We start from the raw sequence: 17,764 nt of genomic DNA, 5'->3' as shown, positions 1-17,764 counted from the left end.
GGCAAGTATACACATCTTTTTACACAGGTTAGTTAGCATAGATGTTAGGAGTGGAAGGGGACATTTTTAAGGCCAGTCAGGTTTATTTCAGAATTATACTTTAAAATTTAATTCCAGACAGATGTAAAAGGCACAAATTAACACATCTCTGTATTTATTAATAATTAAATACTGTACGTGTTTATTAAACTAGTTTAGGTACCTGAACTTCTCTTTATCAGCCTCCTGCAATTTACTATACATCAATACTCAGAGTGGGAGTCAGTCAGTTATGCTGCATTCAAATATGCTAACAAGAAACATGCTGGTAGGGTGAGAGAGCAGAGAGATGACCTAATCAGTGTTTCACTGTTCAGTAAGCAGGTTGTAAATGGAGCAAAGATGACATTGTATTCCTTTTATAGTCAAAAACTGTAATAGATAAAGAGGTGTCATTCAGCTAGCTGTGCAGCAGAATTGTGTACATCTCAGGACTGGAGGAACAGAAATGTGAAAACAGCTCCTTACACAACTCTACCACATAGCACAGTCCTGTCTGGGGGTGGAGGGGACCTGATATTTCTCTTCTGTGGTCCAGTAACACTTACGGGTCTCCTCCACATCCCCCCCTGTGTGTAGGCAGTAAGGAGAAGCAGTACACTGATGAGGTCATCTCTCTGTCACTCTGCATTCTCCTCTTATTAGCATGTCTCTTGTACTGCAGCACACGTGATTGGCTACTTGTACCTCTCCTCCTACCCCAGTCTGAGCTCTGCTATACAGGGACTGTAAGAGGATGATACCAAGTCACATTCAGGTAGGTAAACTGCTTGCAAAAAAAAAAAAAAAAAAATGTCATTACAGAATATTGAATACAGAGCTGAATTGATGTCTTTTTCTTATCTGCCTGGAGTTTAGCTTGAAGAATACATTAGGTGACTATACTCTTCAGAATCTACCAATAAAAAATAAAAAAAATACTGGTTTTGGGTGGACTGAACTGATTGGCTGCATTTTAACAACATAATTCTTCCATTGTCCTGGTGACAGATGTTCCACGGGTGATGTATACCTAGAGGTGAAAACCTATGCTGATGTCACAGAAACTACCCTTTTAGAGGCAATTAACTTTCATTGCTTTAGGAATAAAAATCCTCCTTTAAGCCCTTTTTGACATTAATGTCTCTTTAACACCCATGACTCAGCAAACAGCCCACGGAGTGATTTTTGGCAGCCGCTCAGTCCAACTTACTTCTTGAGCTCTGCAACATCCAGGATTTCAGACGGGGCTGGATAAAAAAAAAAAAAAAAAAGAAAAAAATATGAGACAAAAAAATGATATGAGACATTTGGAGTGTAAAAGGCAAAAAGTAAGAATGTTTTAAGGGCTAGTATAGTGTATATTTAGTAAGTAAACTGTTCTGATTGCACTGGTTACCAAGTCCTTTTTATGATTTTGCATTGTTGTTGATACAACTTCTTATATTTTTGTTAATGTATAACAGTATATGTAATGCCAAAAGATATGGATAGAATTTGCAAGAATTAGAACCCCTGTCATTTTTTTTTTTTTTTTTGCTTAAAAGATTTGAGACTAAAGTGCCACACCACCCAATTAATTGTCCAGATATAAAAAGATTTTCCAATGTAAGCTCAAATATAGCCAATATCAATGATTCAGGGGCCAGGAATAACTGCTGCTTCCACAGGGTATGAAACAGCACATACGTTGTATTCTTCAGCCAATCCAGTCTATATAAACATCCCTAGTGCCCAATCTGCAGCCCTTTTTGTGCGTTCCTCAGGGCCACTGCAGACACTAATCTGTGTCTCTCTATTGTCCTGTGACTTCTAGCAGTCTGTGACTGTCTGCTGAAGTACAGTATCTCACAAAAGTGAGTACACCCCTCACATTGTTGTAAATATTTTATTTTATCTTTTCATGTGACAACACTGAAGAAATGACACTTTGCTGCAATGTAAAGTAGTGAGTGTACAGCTTGTATAACAGTATAAATTTGTTGTCCCCTCAAAATAACTCAACACACAGCCATTAATGTCTAAACCGCTGGCAACAAAAGTGAGTACACCCCTAAATGAAAATGTCCAAATTAGGCCCAAAGTGTCAATATTTTGTGCGGCCACCATTATTTTCCAGCACTGCCTTAACCCTCTTGGACATGGAGTTCACCAGAGCTTCACAGGTTGCCACTGGAGTCCTCTTCCACTCCTCCATGACGACATCACAGAGCTGGTGGATGTTAGAGACCTTGCGCTCCTCCATCTTCCGTTTGAGGATTCCCCACAGATGCTCAATAGGGTTTAGGTCTGGAGACATGCTTGGCCAGTCTATCACCTTTACCCTCAACTTCTTTAGCAAGGCAGTGGTCGTCTTGGAGGTATGTTTGGGGTCGTTATCATGTTGGAATACTGCCCTGTGGCCCAGGGAGGGGATCATGCTCTGCTTCAGTATGTCGCAGTACATTTTGGCCTTCATGGTTTCCTCATAGAACTGTAGCTCCCCAGTGCCATCAGCACTCATGCAGCCCCAGACCATGACACTCCCACCCCCATGCTTGACTGTAAACAAGACACACTTGTCTTTTTACTCCTCACCTGGTTGCTGCTACACACGCTTGACACCATCTGAACCAAATTAGTTTATCTTGGTATCATCAGACTACAGGACATGGTTCCAGTAATCCATGACCTTAGTCTGCTTGTCTCCACCAAACTGTCTGTGGGCTTTCTTGTGCATTATCTTTAGAAGAGGCTTCCTTCTGGGATGACAGCCACGCAGACCAATTTGATGCAGTGTGCAGAGTATGGTCTGAGCACTGACAGGCTGACCTCCCACCCCTTCAACCTCTGCACACTCATACGTCTATTGCACGTGCACTCAAATTCTTTGGTATACCAAGCTGATGCCTGTTCTGAGTGGAACCTGTCCTGTTAAACCACTGTATGGACTTGGCCACCGTGCTGCAGCTCAGTTTCAGGGTCTTGGCAATCTTCTTATAGCCTAGGCCATCTTTATGTAGAAAAACAATTCTTTTTTTCAGATCCTCAGAGAGTTCTTTGTCATGAGGTGCCATGTTGAACGTCCAGTGACCAGTATGAGAGAGTGAGAGTGAAAACACCAAATTTAACACACCTGCTCCCCATTCACACCTGAGACCTTGTAACACTAACGAGTCACATGACGCCGGGGAGGGAAAATGGCTAATTGGGCCCAATTTGGACATTTTCACTCAGGGGTGCATTTACTTTTGTTGCCAGCGGTTTAGACATTAATGGCTGTGTGTTGAGTTATATTGAGGGGACAGCAAATTTACACTGTTATACAAGCTGTACACTCACTACTTTACATTGTAGCAAAGTGCCATTTCTTCAGTGTTGTCACATGAAAAGGTATAATAAAATATTTACAAAAATGTGAGGTGTGTACTCACTTTTGTGAGATACTGTATGTCCCCAACCTCCAACAACTACTATAGCATGTCCCCAATCTAAGAGTCTCCCACAGCGTGCCCACAGTCTCTGATGATCTGTTGTATCCTGTCTGCAGTCTCTGACTAACTCCTGTACCATGTTCGCAGTCTCTGACCATCTCCTGTACCATGCCGGCAGTCTCTGACCATCTCCTGTACCATGTCCGCAGTCTCAGACCATCTCTTGTACCATGTCCGCAGTCTCAGACCATCTCTTCTACCATGTCCACAGTCTCAGACCATCTCTTGTACCATGTCCGCAGTCTCAGACCATCTCTTGTACCATGTCTGCAGTCTCAGACCATCTCTTGTACCATATCCGCAGTCTCTGACCATGTCCTGTACCATGTCCGCAGTCTCTGACCATCTCCTTTACCATTTCCACAGTCTCTGATCATCTCCTATACCATGTCCACTGTCTCTGATCATCTCTTGTATCATGTCTGCAGTCTCAGATCATCTCTTGTATCATGTCCGCAGTCTCAGATCATCTCCTGTATCATGTCCGCAGTCTCAGATCATCTCTTGTATCATGTCTGCAGTCTCTGACCATCTCTTTTATGATGTCTGCAGTCTCTGACCATCTCTTTTATGATGTCTGCAGTCTCTAACCATCTTCTTTATCATGCCTGCAGTCTCTGACCATCATTTGTATTATGCCCCTCATCAATGACCATCTTTAATCATGCCCACAGTCTCTGGCTATATCCTGATATGTGTCTGCTGTCTCTGGCACTGAATATTTACTGAATTTTATGTGCGGCCCCTTGGTGATATTGGTGGCTGCACTTGAGGCCCCCAACATCAAAAAAGTTAACCACATTTGATTTACATTATTTCTCCTCTTCCATCTAGTATGATACAGACACTATTTGGTTGATAATTTTCCACCTGGCTCAGTTGATTTTCAAATCGATTGTTGTTGGGCTGGGTGGTGCTTGCAGGGCTAACCACAGTTTGAATTTCAGCAGAAATCAGCAGAAGTGTCCATGGCTAGCATAAGGCCACTTTCACACATGCGGACCGTTCATTTCATCAGTTCAGTCACGTTTTTTCAAAGAAAAAACTGATAAAGTTTACATCAGTTTACAATAATTTTTCATCAATTTCTCATCAGCTGCTCATCAGTTTTATTTACATCCACTATCAATGCAAAAACGGATGCAAAAACTGACCATTTGTCCGTTTACATCAATTTTTCGTCCAATCTGTTTTTTTAACGGAAGAAAAATTGAGCTTTGATCCATTCCAAAAATTGAATGTTGATGGAAGCGAATATAAACGGATAGATGAAAAATTAACAAACGGTCCGCATGGGTGGAAGGGGCCATAGACCCCTTTCACACGGGCATTACGTTTTTCATCTATCCGTTGACGGATGAAAAACAGACACCAATGTATTTCTATGGGCAAGTGGATGATCATCCATTTACATCCAATTCTGTCAAGATCTGCTTTTTGGAACGGATCAAAGCTCTATTTTTCTTCCGTTAAAAACTGAATTGGAAAAAAAACAGATGTAAATGAACAAATGATCTGTTTTTGCATTGGTAGTGGATGTAAAAAAACTGATGGGAAACGGATGAGCAGCTAGTAAGAAACTGATGAGAATCCCTTGTAATATGTAGTTGTTAGTATTTCTAAACTACATGTGTGTGGTGAGGATTTAGTTGTGGCTGGCTATTTAAATCATGATATCGGCCCTGCAAGCACTTACCATGCTCAATGAGGTACTTGACGATCTCCTTACTTCCAACATTCACAGCGTGATGTAATAGTGTGTAGCCATCAGTGTCTCGCTGTGCCAAGTTACCCCCAGCACGATGAGCCTCCCGGAACTATGGGAAATTAAATATCTTATTTTAGACCAAGTGATGGCATATTTGGCAGAAAATTTTACAGCAGGCTGCTTTGACATAAATCAGTCAAACGATCAACTTTTGATGAGAAATGAGAAGGGTCATCCACTAAGCCAATTTGCATAGTATGTGGCCAGCTTAAAGCTGAACTAGACCCTCAAAAATACTCTCCTCTAACTTTTAGGAATACAGAAGTTACAACCCTCTATAGCCGCTGTCATCTTCTTCCTGGGTACTTCTGGGTGAAGGGTTTTTGGCCTCTTGATTGGCCGGTAGGGGAATGAGGTCATCCCATGCATGCGCAGGGGAGTCAGTTCATCCAGCATAGCCAGAATGTGCCAGGAATGCACGCCGGGCTGCACATCTCACTATACACTCAATAGAAGACTGCGAGCAGGTAAGTGTTTGTTACTGCAGAAGGGATATAGTATGTCTCTTCTGGAATAAAGAGGTTCTCGCTTACAGTTTTTTTACTAGTTAAGTTTAGTTCCACTTTAAAGTGATTGTAAAGTTACATTTTTTTGAAATAACAAACATGTTATAATTACCTGTTCTGTGCAACAGAATTGCACAGAGCGGCCCCGATCCCCCTCTTCTGGGGTACTCTACCAGTGCTCCTGGCTCCTCTTCTTCTTGGTGTGCCACCAGAGAAAGCGGCACACCTGCAGGCTCGATTTTGAGAGGTGCTGCCTACGTCTAGTGACACAGACAGCATGGCTCGACCCCCCCACTCCATCCCAGGATTTGACTGACAGTAGCAAGAGTCAATGGGGGGAGCTGCTAAAGACGGGCACATCGCTGGATTAAGTGGGGGCTCACGTAAGTAAAAGGGGGTGTGGGGGGGCGATATTATTACCTAAACATTTCTTACCTGTGGGGAATGCCTTAAGGTAAAAAAATGTTGAGGCTTTAGAAGGACTTAAAGTGGAAGTTTAGCCAAAAACGAACTAACTTTAAATCTACTGGCAGCCACATTCTAAGACCCCTTTCACACTGAGGCGTTTTTCTAAAAATAGCGCCTGCATAGCGCCTGAAAAAAGCCTCAGCTGCAAACCCAGTGGGCAGGGCATCACTTTTGGCTCTGTATGCCAGCAGAATAAAATTAAAACTAAACAATTGCAGACTTTCAGCTTTAATTCAAGGGGTTGAACATAAATAACAAGTACAAATTTTAGGAACTGCAGCCATTTTTATACACACTTCCTCTATTTTCAGGGGCTCAAATGTAATTGGACAAATAATTATACAGTAATCATAAATAAAATGTTAATTTTTAATATTTTGTTGAGAATCCTTTACTGGCAATGACTGCCTGAAGTCTGGAACCCATGGACATTACCAAAGACTGGGTTTTCTCCTTTCAGATGCTTCACCAGGCTCTAAATGCAGCTGTTTTCAGTTGTTCTTTGTGGGTATTTCTGCCTTTAGTTTAGCATTCAGCAAGTGTAATGCATGCTCAATTGGGCTGAGATCAGGTGACTCGGCAATTGCAGAATATTCCACTTCTTTTCCTTCAAAATCTCCTGGGTTGCTTTTGCAGTGTGTTTTGGATCATTGTCCATCTGTACTGTGAAGCGTCGTCCAACCAACTTTGCTGCATTAGGCTGAATCTGGGCTGACAGGATATCTCTAAACACTGCAGAATTCATCCGGCTGCTTCTGTCACATCATCAATAAACACCAATGACCCAGTGCCACTGGAAGCCATGCATGCCCATGCCATCACACTGCCTCCACCGTGTTTTACAGATGAGGTTGTGTGCTTTGGATCATGAGCTCTTCCAAGCCTTTTCCAAACTTTTTTCTTCCCGTTATTCTGGTACAGATGAATCTTAGTTATATCTGTCCAAAGAATGCTTTTCCAGAACTGGTCTGGCTTTTTAAGATGTGTTTTGGCAAAGTCTAATCTGGCTTTTAATTCTTCAGGCTTACGAATGGTTTGCACCTTGTGGTGAACCCTCTGCATTTGCTCTCGTGAAGTCTTCTCTTGATTGTAGACTTTGACAATGATACACCCACCTCCTATAGAGTGTCTTTCACTTGTCTGGATGTTGTGAATGGGTTTTTCTTTACCATAGAGAGGATCCTGCAATCATCCACCACTGTTGACTTTCATGGATGTCCTTGCCTTTTTATGTTGCTGAGCTCACCAGTGCGTTCTTCATTAATCAAAATGTACAAAACTGTTGATTTGGCCATTCCTAATGTTGCTGCTATCTCTCTGATGGATTTGTTTCATTTTTGAAGCCTTACAATGGCCTGCTTCACTTGCATGGACAGCTCCTTTCAATGCATGATGTAGGTTCACAGCAATAGATTCCAAATGGAAATACCACACATAGAATCAACTCCAGACCTTTTACCTGCTTAATTGATGAAGAAATAACAAAAGAGTAGCCAACACCTGGCCATGAAACAGCTTTTGAGTCAATTGTCTGTCCAATTACTTTTTGTCCCTTGAAAAAAAGGGGGGGTGGCTATTCCTAAACCCTTTCTCTGATTTGGCTGTACATACCCTCAAATTAAAGCTGAGAGTGTGCACTTTCAGCCCATATCCATTATATATCTATAGCTTCACGTCCGGGCGGCTGCGTGCGGTTTCAAAAAGGGTCCTGTGCATGTTTGGGTCCGGTTTAGGTGTGAATTCTGGCAAAATTTGGCACCTGAATCTTACCTGAACCGTTGAACAGAAACGCACTGGACTGCAAACCACTACCGTACATATGTGAACCTGGCCTTAGAGCTAGTTTTTGGCTAAACTTCTACTTTAAGGCTACATTCACACCAGTGATTTACATATTCCTGCTGCAGCACTGATTGGTTAGGTGCGGCTGTCAGCCCCATTCACTATCATGGTAGGCAACTGTAACTATTCGCAGCGGTCAAATGTCCTGCATACCTTTTCAAAATCATCATTTTTTGCAGATTCCAGTAAAACTTCATCTATAAAAGAAAAATGAGAAATTAAATATGCACAAAGTAAACATTTACCCTTAAAAAAAATCTTTAATTGTGACAGGAAAGTAACATGCCCTTTGCACAGTATTGATAAACAGGTTAAACCCGCATAGTCAGTCCTATGATAATAATAGTATCAGGAATGGCCCTGGATAACCACACCTTGTACCAATCACTCACATAGAAAACAGCTGATAAATGGGGATTCTGTATGCTCACCTGGCTGGTAGTCGGAGATGTCATTTTCTGTCCTTTAAAAAGAGAGAGAGTAAAAAATGAAAATATATGAATAATGAGGATTTATTTTAAAACGCAGCATGTGTATAAATGTGCAAATCTGCTGAAAAAGTAACAGAAATCTAGGAACATCCTGGAGGATAGTCACATGACCAATGTTGAAGCATTGGTCATGTGGTCTCTGCTAAATGGCCCTGGCTATCAACTCTTCAGCTTTGCCATCTATAGCCCCTCGTTAGCGACCTTTCCACAGGCAGAGACCATGTGAGAAGTGCATTGGCACTGATCTTGTGATCGGCCTGTCTTATTATTATTATAAGTACGTTATTCAGAATCTAACACATATTTTCATGCATCATGTTTCCACACCCAGTCCTGCATTTTTGTTAAAGGTTTGTGTTAAAACACAATTGGACTTTCAGATTAGCTAAATACATTCCAGGTTGTATCAATTCAAGAAGGTGCACAAAGCCTTACAGCCATTTTTTTTCCCCAAGGAGCAGCCACAGCCTGTGTAGAAAAGCCTGTTCCTGCTTGCATGCTGCAGATTGGAACCCTTGCTCTCTATGTGGAAGCAGTGGTTTCTCTGCAGAGGTCTGACACACCTCCACTCTGCTTACTGAAGCTAACATTCAAGAACGAAAGTGGCAGTAGCAAGAGTAGAGAGCCAGGCACTCGGAGGACTGTCACACCTATATGAGCTTGTTGGACATCCTCATCAAAACCATAGTCCTCTCTTTGCAGTTATAAGAGCCTCTACACTTGCAATTGCAATACAACATGTGGTAACACACTATACGTGCATTGCTGCACTGCAGTGCCATTCATTTTTAATGGTGCCCCATAACACCTCCACCACTCACCCACCCTGCAACGCACTGCAGTACCCTTCACTGATAACAGCTAAGATCGATAATTTAGAACGGTCTTGGTGTTCACAAACTTTTGTTCAAAGAGAGCCCTGGTGCTCAACCTGCAGCCCTTTGACACTTACTGAGCAGCCATCAGGGTCCCTGCACCCCAGACTGTGTTTTTGTTACCTAGGTTCTGACTCAGGCCTATGTTCTAGTAGTTAAAAATACCTTGGTTTCTGTCTTTCACACCATGTAAATTTTTTTCTGTGCTGTCCATCCCTTTCATCTAAAGTTTATTTTTCTTTGATCTTTTATTATGAAGCTTGCTGAGAGAGATGAACAGAGCGCAAGGACATTTCTAGTAAGGGTTGCATGGAAAACAGTAGTTTTCAACAACTTTTATAGCATGCATGCCGTCTGTGGCCACCCCATGTATCATTCCTGTAGTCTCTAGGCCCATCTTGCTGGATTTCTATAGTTACTGACCACCTCTTGTAGCATTCCTGCACTCTCTGACCATCTCTGTAAAATTCCTGTAGTCTCTCACCATCTCTTGTAGCATTCCTGTAGTCTGTTGCCACCTCTTGCTGTATTCCTATGGTTTCTGACCACCTCTTGTAGCATTCCTGCAGTTTCTGACCATCTCTTGTAGCATTCCTGTAGTCTCTGGCCACCTCTTGTAGCATTCCTGCGTTCAATGTCCGCCTCTTGTAGCATTCCTGTAGCATCTGGTCACCTCTTGTAGCTTTCCTGTAGTCTCTGACCACCTCTTGTAGCATTCCTGTGTTCTACGACCACCTCTTGTAGCATTCTTGTAGTCTATGACCACCTCTTGTAGCATTCCTTTAGTGTCTGACCACCTCTTGTAGCATTCCTGTGGTCTCTGACCACCTCTTGTAGCATTCCTGTGTTCTATGACCATCTCTTGTAGCATTCCTGTAGTCTCTGCCTACCTCTTGTAGCATTCTTGTGTTCTATAACCACCTCTTGTAGCATTCTTGTAGTCTATGACCACCTCTTGTAGCATTCCTTTAGTGTCTGACCACCTCTTGTAGCATTCCTGTGGTCTCTGACCATCTCTTGTAGCATTCCTGTGTTCTATGACCATCTCTTGTAGCATTCCTGTAGTCTCTGCCTACCTCTTGTAGCATTCTTGTGTTCTATAACCACCTCTTGTAGCATTCTTGTAGTCTATGACCACCTCTTGTAGCATTCCTGTGATCTCTGACCACCTCTTGTAGCATTCCTGTAATCTCTGACCACCTCTTGTAGCAATTCTGTAGTCTCTGATCAACTCTTGTAGCATTCCTGTAGTCTCAGACTACCTTTTACAACATTCCTGTAGCATCTGACCACTTCATGTAGCATTCCTGTAGTCTCTGACTACCTCTTGTAGCATTCCTATAGTCTCCGACCACCTCTTGCAGCATTCCTGTAGTCTCGGCCTATCTCTTGCAAAATTTGTGTAGCATCGGACCACCTCATGTAGCATTCCTGTAGTTTCTGACCACCTCTTGTAGCATTCCTGTAGTCTCTGACCACCTCTTGTAGCATTCCTGTAGTCTCTGACCACCTCTTGTAGCATTCCTGTAGCATTCCTGTAGTCTATGATCATCGCTTGTAACATTCCTGTAGTCTCTGACCACCTCTTGTAGCATCTCTGTAGTCTCTCCCCATCGTTTGGACATTCCTATAGTCTTTGAGCATCCCCTTGTAGCATTCCTGTAGTCTCTGGCCATCACTTGTATCTTTCCTGTAGTTTTTGACCATCTCCTGTACAATTCCTGTAGTATCTGACCACCACTTTCTATAGTATTACATTTACTGAATAATACGTGTGTCCTTTTGGTGATGTAAGATCACCAATATTAAGAAAACTGACCACCATGGAAATAGATTATAAGAAACGAATAGGTTATTTAATTTTCCAGCATCTACCAAAAAATATAAAACGCCAGTTTTCAGCAGACTGACCTTTACAAAATGCCAATTTCTTTATTTTATTTATTTTAAAGAACCTCATGTAAACACAGGAAGTTTAGCTTTTGTCATTTAATGTAGAACTCAGCCAGGGTGACTAAGACCATCAGGATTTGAACATGTCTATTACCCATCAGCACCAGGCCACAGCGATAATATGGCCAGCCGCCCCAAGCGTTTTATAGATTGCCTTGTGTAATAAGTATGAAGGATGATTTGTTTGTTTAAACATTTCTATTAGGTCCAGATGCCGGTTGCACATGTAAGCATGCAAAACCATATCATTAAATCTCTCCACTTGTAAATCCTTCTGTATTATTTACATGCCACAAACTTTAAGACTGGGATTAGGAGGCCCACAAACCAAATTATAAAAATGCATTGCTGGCGAGGAAAGTGGTCAAATGACATCGCCAAATCTAAAAGGCCCATCAACTGCTATTCATCAAAAGCAGCTATTTGTGGTATTGTGCATCCTCCCTTTTTAATTTTAAGCAAAGCTCTGTTTTGTTTTATAAGATAACTGCACATTTTTTGAAGATCATTTGGTAGTCAGTAAAAAAAAAAGAAAAACTTGTGCTTTTTACACTCTGGCCTGCAAGCCTACCCAGCTTTTTTTTGCAACCAGCTTTGCAGTTATAAATCGTGTTACCACTGGAGGAGGAGGGCGGGGGGCTTCTTTGGAGGTTGTCTAGCAGTATTTTTTAGTTATGGCACCTTTTGAAATGGGGTCCCCTTCACATCAGAATACATCAAAGTCCAAAGTTTCCCCGTTTGACATCAGAGTCCTCAGTTCCCCACACCTTTTACAACAGAGTCTTTAGCCTCCCACCCCGCACACCTTTCACATCAGGGTCCTTACTTTCCCCTCTTCTTAGAGTCCTTAGTTCCCCCTTTCACATCAGAGTCCCCAGTCGTGCCCCTCCACCCCATCCTTTCACATCAGAGTCCATATATAAAATATATACACATATACACACACACACACACACACATACAGTGGGGACAAAGTATTTAGACCCCCTTTAATTTTTCACTCTTTGTTATATTGCAGCCATTTGCTGATGGATCATCCTTGAGATGGTTCTACACCTTCATTTGAGTCCAGCTGTGTTTGATTATACTAATTGGACTTGATTAGGAAAGCCACACACCTGCCTATACAAGACCTTACAGCTCACAGAGCATGTCATAGCAAATGAGAATCATGAGGTCAAAGGAACTGCTTGAAGAACTCAGAGACAGAATTGTGGCAAGGCACAGATCTGGCCAAGGTTACAAAAAAATCTCTGCTGCACTTAAGGTTCCTAGGAGCACAGTGGCCTCCATAATCCTTAAATGGAAGACGTTTGGGATGACCAAAACCCTTCCTAGAGCTGGTCGTCCGGCCAAACTGAGCTATCAGGGGAGAAGAGCATTGGTGAGAGAGGTAAAGAAGAACCCAAAGATCACTGTGGCTGAGCTCCAGAGATGCAGTCGGGAGATGGGAGAAAGTTGTAGAAAGTCAACCATCACTGCGGCCCTCCACCAGTCGGGGCTTTATGGCAGAGTGGCCCGACAGAAGCCTCTCCTCAGTGCAAGACACATGAAAGCCTGCATGTAGTTTGCTAAAAAAAAACACCTGAAGGACTCCAAGATGGTAAGAAATAAGATTTTCTGGTCTGATGAGAAAATGATAGAACTTTTTGGCCTTAATTCTAAGTGGTATGTGTGGAGAAGACCAGGCACTGCTCATCACCTGTCCGGGTGTTTTTCAACTGCAGGGACAGGACGACTGGTTGCAATCAAGGGAAATATTAATGCGGCCAAGTACATGGATATCCTGTACGAAAACCTTCTCCAGCATGCTCAGGACCTCAGACTGGGCCGAAGGTTTACCTTCCAACAAGACAATGACCCTAAGCACATTAAAACAACTAAAATAACGAAGGAGTGGCTTCAAAACATCTACGTGACTGTTCTTGAATGGCCCAGCCAGAGCCCTGACTTAAACCCAATTGAACATCTCTGGAGAGACCTAAAAATGGCTGTCCACCAACGTTTACCATCCAAACTGACAGAACTGGAGAGGATCTGCAAGGAGGAATGGCAGAGGATCCCCAAATCCAGGTGTGAAAAACTTGTTGCATCTTTCCCAAAAAGACTCATGGCTGTATTAGATCAAAAGGGTGCTTCTACTAAATACTGAGCAAAGGGTCTGAATACTTAGGACCATGTGATATTTCAGTTTTCTTTTTTAACAAATCTGCAAAAATTTCAACAATTCTGTGTTTTCCTGTCAATATGGGGTGCTGTGTGTGTACATTAATGAGGAAAAAAAATTAACTTAAATGATTTTAGCAAATGGCTGCAATATAACAAAGAGTGAAAAATTTAAGGGGGTCTGAATGCTTTCCGTCCCCACTGTACACACATACATACACATATATACAGTTGTGCTCAGAAGTTTGCATACCTTGGCAGAAATTGTGAAATTTTGGCATTTATATTGAAAATGTGACTAATCATACCAAAAAACTGTCTTTTATTCAAGGATAGTGATCACATGAAGCCATTTATTATCATATAGTTTTTTGGCTCCTTTTAAAATTATAATAACAGAAATCACCCAAATGGCCCTGATGAAAAGTATACATACCCTGGAATGTTTGGCCTTGGTACAGACACAGAAGGTGGCACACACAGATTAAAATGGCTATTAAAGGTTAATTTCCCACATTTGTGGCTTTTTAAATCGCAATTAGTGTCTGTGTATAAATAGTCAATGAGTTTGTTAGCTCTCACATGGATGCACTAAGCAGGCTAGACACTAAGCCATACTAAGCCATGGGGAGCAGAAAAGAACAGTCAAAAGACCTGCGTAACAAGGTAATGAAACTTTATAAAGATGGAAAAGGATATAAAAAGATATCCAAGGCCTTGAATAGTCAGTACTGTTCAATCACTCAATAAGAAGTGGAACATTTGGGGATCTCTTGATACCAAGCCAAGGTCAGGTCAGGTTAGCCAAGAAAGATTTCAGCCACAGCTGCCACAGGAATTGTTCGGGATACAAAGAAAAACCCAGAGGTAACCTCAGGAAAAATACAGGCTGCTCTGGAAAAAGATGGTGTGGTTGTTTTTAAGGAGCACAATACGATGATACTTGAACAAAAAAGAGCTGCATGGTCAAGTTGCCAGAAATTTGGGACTGGCAGGCTCACCAGGTATTTTACAGAAAGGAAGCAATACAGAGAGAACAACAAAAGTAGAATTACGTTTTAAAGCGGAGTTCCACCCAAAAATGGAACTTCCGCTTTAAGGGAAGGTGACTGACATGACACATCTGGAATGTCATTTTTTTTTGGGGGGGGGAGCAGAAACCCTCTTTTTAGACAGTGACAATGCCGGCGCCGCAGAGAGCAGGGGGAGATGAATGGGGCTTTGTTGCCCCGCATCGCTGGACCCTGGGACAGGTAAGTGTCCGATTATTAAAAGTCAGCAGCTGCAGTATTTGTAACTGCTGACTTTTCTTTTTTTTTTTTAGTCGGAACTCCGCTTTAAATACATGATATCAGACACATATCAGGAACGTGAAATGTTGGTGTAACATACACTTTAAATGGTAGTCTTTCTTTCACAGTGAACTTCAAAACATTATTGGATCATTTTGTCACACCGCCTGATTTGGGTGCGCTTTTGCTGGGAAAATGGAATAATCCTATGAATGCAATTTATTTGCATGTGTTGGCGTGCTTGCTGCCTTGTGTCTTCAGTGTTATATTATAATTGATTTTGATTGGTACAGGCTGCCAGTCTGGTGCACTTAGAGCTAAACTGAAAACAGATGTAGATTTAGTTGTTTGCAGCAGTGAAAACAACAACTAGGGAAACCAAGCCTCTGCAGGCTCTAGCACAAGCTACACTGTTAAGATCTGGAGCTTAGGCTGCCTGGAATATATTTAACCAATGAATCTGTTGACCTACAATAAACTAAACCTATCATGTCTTTCTAGTTATAAATAAAGCATAGGAATGGGTGTTCTCATTCACCAGATCAAATCTGTGCTCCTATGAAGAACCATTCAACACTTCAGTGCCATTGCTGACGTGCTACCATTGGTATATGGGAAGGCAGTGGACATGATCTAGGTCCACCTCACAGATAAGTGAAAAAGAATGGTAACTGCAGGTAGGTACCTCCACTTTAACATTAATATATCAAAAAGTCAGGACATTCTCCCTTTAACTTGTTCCCACCCAGGCCAATTTTGAAATTTTTCTCCTACATGTAAAAATCAGTATTCTTTTGCTAGAAAATTACTCAGAACCCCCACACATTATATATGTTTTTTTTTTTTTTTTTTAACAAGTTTTTGCAATTTGTTATGTCACACGGTATTTGTGCAGACATTTTTCAAACGCAATTAAAAAATAAACTTCAATGAATTTTAATGCAAAAAACACAATATATAACCCTTTTGTTTTTTTGTAAACTATAACAGATGATGTTACATTGAGTAAATAGATACCTAAAATGTCACTTTTTAAAATTGTGCACGCTTGTATAATGGCACCAAACTATGGTACTTAAAAATCTCCATAGGCGACGCTTTAAGATTTTTTTTACAGGTCACCTGTTACAGAGGAGGTCTTGCGCTAGAATTATTGCTTTCGCTCTGAGGCTCGCGAGAATACCACACATGTGTGGTGAGAACACTGTTTACATATGCGGGCATGACCTATGTATGTGTTCGCTTCTGCGTTGGGGGAGGGGATGCTTTAAAATGTATTTTTTTTTTTTTTTACACTGTCCCTTTAATTTTTTTTTGTATCACTTTTATTCCTATTCACAAGAAATGTAAATATCCCTTGTGATAGAAATAAGGCTGACAGGTCCTCTTTATGGAGAGATCTGGGGTCTATAGGACCCCAGATATCTTCTCTACCCTGTAAAGCATGAGATAAAAAAAAAAAAAAAAAAAAACATTGATCTCTGCTTTCTAGGGGAAAACAATGGCAGTGTTTACATCTGCCAGAACCAGAAGTGAGGTTATAACATCGCTTCCGGCCTTCCATGGTCATAAGTAATGGCCGGGACCATGCGGTCCTCGGCCAGCTGTGTGGTAACCCGGCTCCACCAGTTCATTGGATTTCTGGCTTCCCAATCACACACGAGAGCCCAGAGAGGTGCCGATGGGCGGCGAGAAGGGGAATGTCCCCTACTGCTGCTTGTAAAAGCAATCTTGTAGCTGCATCCAGATATTTCCACCCAAAGTCCACTACGTCATATGACGTCATGGAGATGGGAAGTGGTTAAAAAAAAAGGTGTGGGATCAAAAAAAAAAAATCTAACATACATACTCACCTATGTGGCTGCACTCGGAGCTTTGGCCGCATTTCTACTTTAAGTTTACAAAGGATGCCAGCAAAATTATGTGGGTTGACCAGAGCAATAGTCTCAAAGAAAAATATAAAATTTGCATAAAAGTAAAAGAAAACTTGTTTGCAACATAATGCTTTTTGTGGATGTAATGAATGCCAACTAGCCATCACCCAGTTCTGATCTCACAACATGGGTAAGTCACAGTGCACGAGTGCCATGACAATAATACTCCTGGAATGTACCTCTGCTTGCACATGTCTCCTGACTTGATCACAGAACTGTTGATACACATTCTGCCTGCATGCGGAAATCCATTATGAGGCTCCGTAAGTTCGGGGGATTCAGGAGGAGATGATGGCGGGAGCATCGGGAACTGGAAGTGTGGGTTGGTATTGGTCGGCTGGTCTTTAGAATTGGGCAGTGCCGGGGAAGTGCCTACAGACTGGGTAATGATCAGCTCTGGGTCCAGAACATACAACTCGTCCTGGCAGATTTCCAGTACGTAGTTCAGGTGCTCCTAGAAAAGAATGGGAAAGCGTAATATGATGATTAGATTAGATTCTGTACCATCAACCTCCATTTCCACAGTCTCAAAATCCATCTAAATTCAAACACTTAATCCAAATAGGTTTCTGCACATGTTCCTGTTAAGTCAGCAAGTTTAATTGTTTATATTTCCTTTTTTAATAAAATCATATCTAGTGATCTTATCAGCAAGGCACATTCCCAGGCTCATCTATTAATAGGATGATAAAGCTTGATCAGTTCAGCTGCAGAGTTGTCACTCTTTCTGGTGCACGATAGACTGGCAAGGCTATAGTCACTGCAGTTAAGCTGAGACATTGAGCTACATCTGAAGTGCACACACATCCACAGGAAGATCCTACAAAGAGTCCATAGGACGTTCACAGTGGTAAAAGAGAAATATGAACAAAATAAGGGAAAAAAAAGGTGATCAAATCCTGCATTATCGACAAGTCCTCTACAAAACGCGGTATTCTTTTGCAAGAGTTTAGATTTACTTTAACTCCATTTTTCTTT

At 41.7% G+C, this 17,764-nt stretch overlaps 1 protein-coding gene across 6 annotated transcripts in view; it reads right to left on the bottom strand.

Moving 5' to 3' along the window:
* The window catches only part of DGKZ (diacylglycerol kinase zeta), a 337,944-nt gene that overhangs the window by 23,582 nt on the left and 296,598 nt on the right, over positions 1-17,764 (bottom strand). For all 6 annotated transcript variants that reach the window (XR_012236493.1, XM_073604284.1, XM_073604286.1 and 3 more), the window contains 5 exons: positions 16,966-17,240; positions 8,507-8,538; positions 8,229-8,272; positions 5,188-5,308; positions 1,232-1,268 (listed from right to left, as the gene is read on the bottom strand). Coding sequence is in view for 5 of the 6 variants with exons in the window: in XM_073604284.1 (XP_073460385.1) it covers positions 1,232-1,268; positions 5,188-5,308; positions 8,229-8,272; positions 8,507-8,538; positions 16,966-17,240 (509 nt within the window). In the remaining variant the exon portion in view is untranslated. The remainder of the gene's footprint in view (positions 1-1,231; positions 1,269-5,187; positions 5,309-8,228; positions 8,273-8,506; positions 8,539-16,965; positions 17,241-17,764) is intronic.

Source organism: Aquarana catesbeiana, linkage group LG11 (assembly GCF_042186555.1).
Source record: "Aquarana catesbeiana isolate 2022-GZ linkage group LG11, ASM4218655v1, whole genome shotgun sequence".
In the NCBI taxonomy this organism is placed as follows: Eukaryota; Metazoa; Chordata; class Amphibia; order Anura; family Ranidae; genus Aquarana; species Aquarana catesbeiana.
The sequence above is the reverse complement of the archived record's forward strand: the minus strand, read 5'-3'. Positions and strand labels throughout refer to the sequence as shown.